The 812-nt window shown below is 62.4% G+C and overlaps 1 protein-coding gene across 1 annotated transcript in view; it reads left to right on the top strand.

Annotated features, from left to right (window-relative positions):
* The window catches only part of POLA2 (DNA polymerase alpha 2, accessory subunit), a 10,972-nt gene that overhangs the window by 8,488 nt on the left and 1,672 nt on the right, over nt 1–812 (top strand). Inside the window, exon 16 of the mRNA XM_041411649.1 lies at nt 18–147. Within this exon, the coding sequence (XP_041267583.1) occupies nt 18–147 (130 nt within the window). The remainder of the gene's footprint in view (nt 1–17; nt 148–812) is intronic.

Raw genomic sequence — 812 nt, forward strand, 5'->3', positions numbered from 1 at the left:
CCGATCTGTTGTGGCAGTTTTGTGTTCCCCCTGTACCCCCCCTCCGAGGAGCTCAACGTGGATTTCGAGGCGCTGGCGGCGTTCGCGGCGCTGCCGGTGACCCCCGACGTGCTGGTGACCCCGTCCGAGCTGCGCTTCTTCGTCAAGGTCAGCCCCCCCTGAGCCCCCCCTGAGCCCCCCGGGGGGAATTCTAGCTGGAAAAACCACAGGAAGGGCCAGGAGCAGGGAGGGGAGGGCCCAAATCTCCGTGAGCCAGCGGGTTTTGGGGTCTGGGTGGGCTGGAGCTGGGGGGTGTTAGGGTCTGGGTGGGCTGGGGGGTCCCAAATCTCCTGGAACCAGCAGGTTTTGGGGTCTGGGTGGGCTGGGGAGTCCCAGTTCTGCTGTATCCATGGATTTTTGACACCCGCCGCTGTCCCCGTCCCTATCCCCTGTCCCCATCTCTGTCACCTGCCCCTTTTCCCTATCCCTGTCCCCTAATCCCTGTCCCCATCCCTGTCCCTATTCCTTGTCCCCATCCCTGTCCCCATCCCTGTCCCTATTCCTTGTCCCCATCCCTGTCCCTGTTCCCTGTCCCTATTCCTTGTCCCCATCCCTGTCCCCTGTCCCTATTCCTTGTCCCCATCCCTGTCCCCATCCCTGTCCCTGTCCCTATTCCTTGTTCCCATCCCCATCCCTGTCCCTAATCCCTGTCCCTGTCCCTAATTCCTGTCCCCATCCCTGTCCCTGTCCCCTGTCCCTATTCCTTGTTCCCATCCCTGTCCCCTGTCCCTATTCCTTGTCCCCATCCCTGTCCCCATCCCTGTCCCTGTCCC

This window comes from Onychostruthus taczanowskii, unplaced genomic scaffold (assembly GCF_017590055.1).
Source record: "Onychostruthus taczanowskii isolate IOZ18803 unplaced genomic scaffold, ASM1759005v1 scaffold368, whole genome shotgun sequence".
NCBI lineage: Eukaryota > Metazoa > Chordata > Aves > Passeriformes > Passeridae > Onychostruthus > Onychostruthus taczanowskii.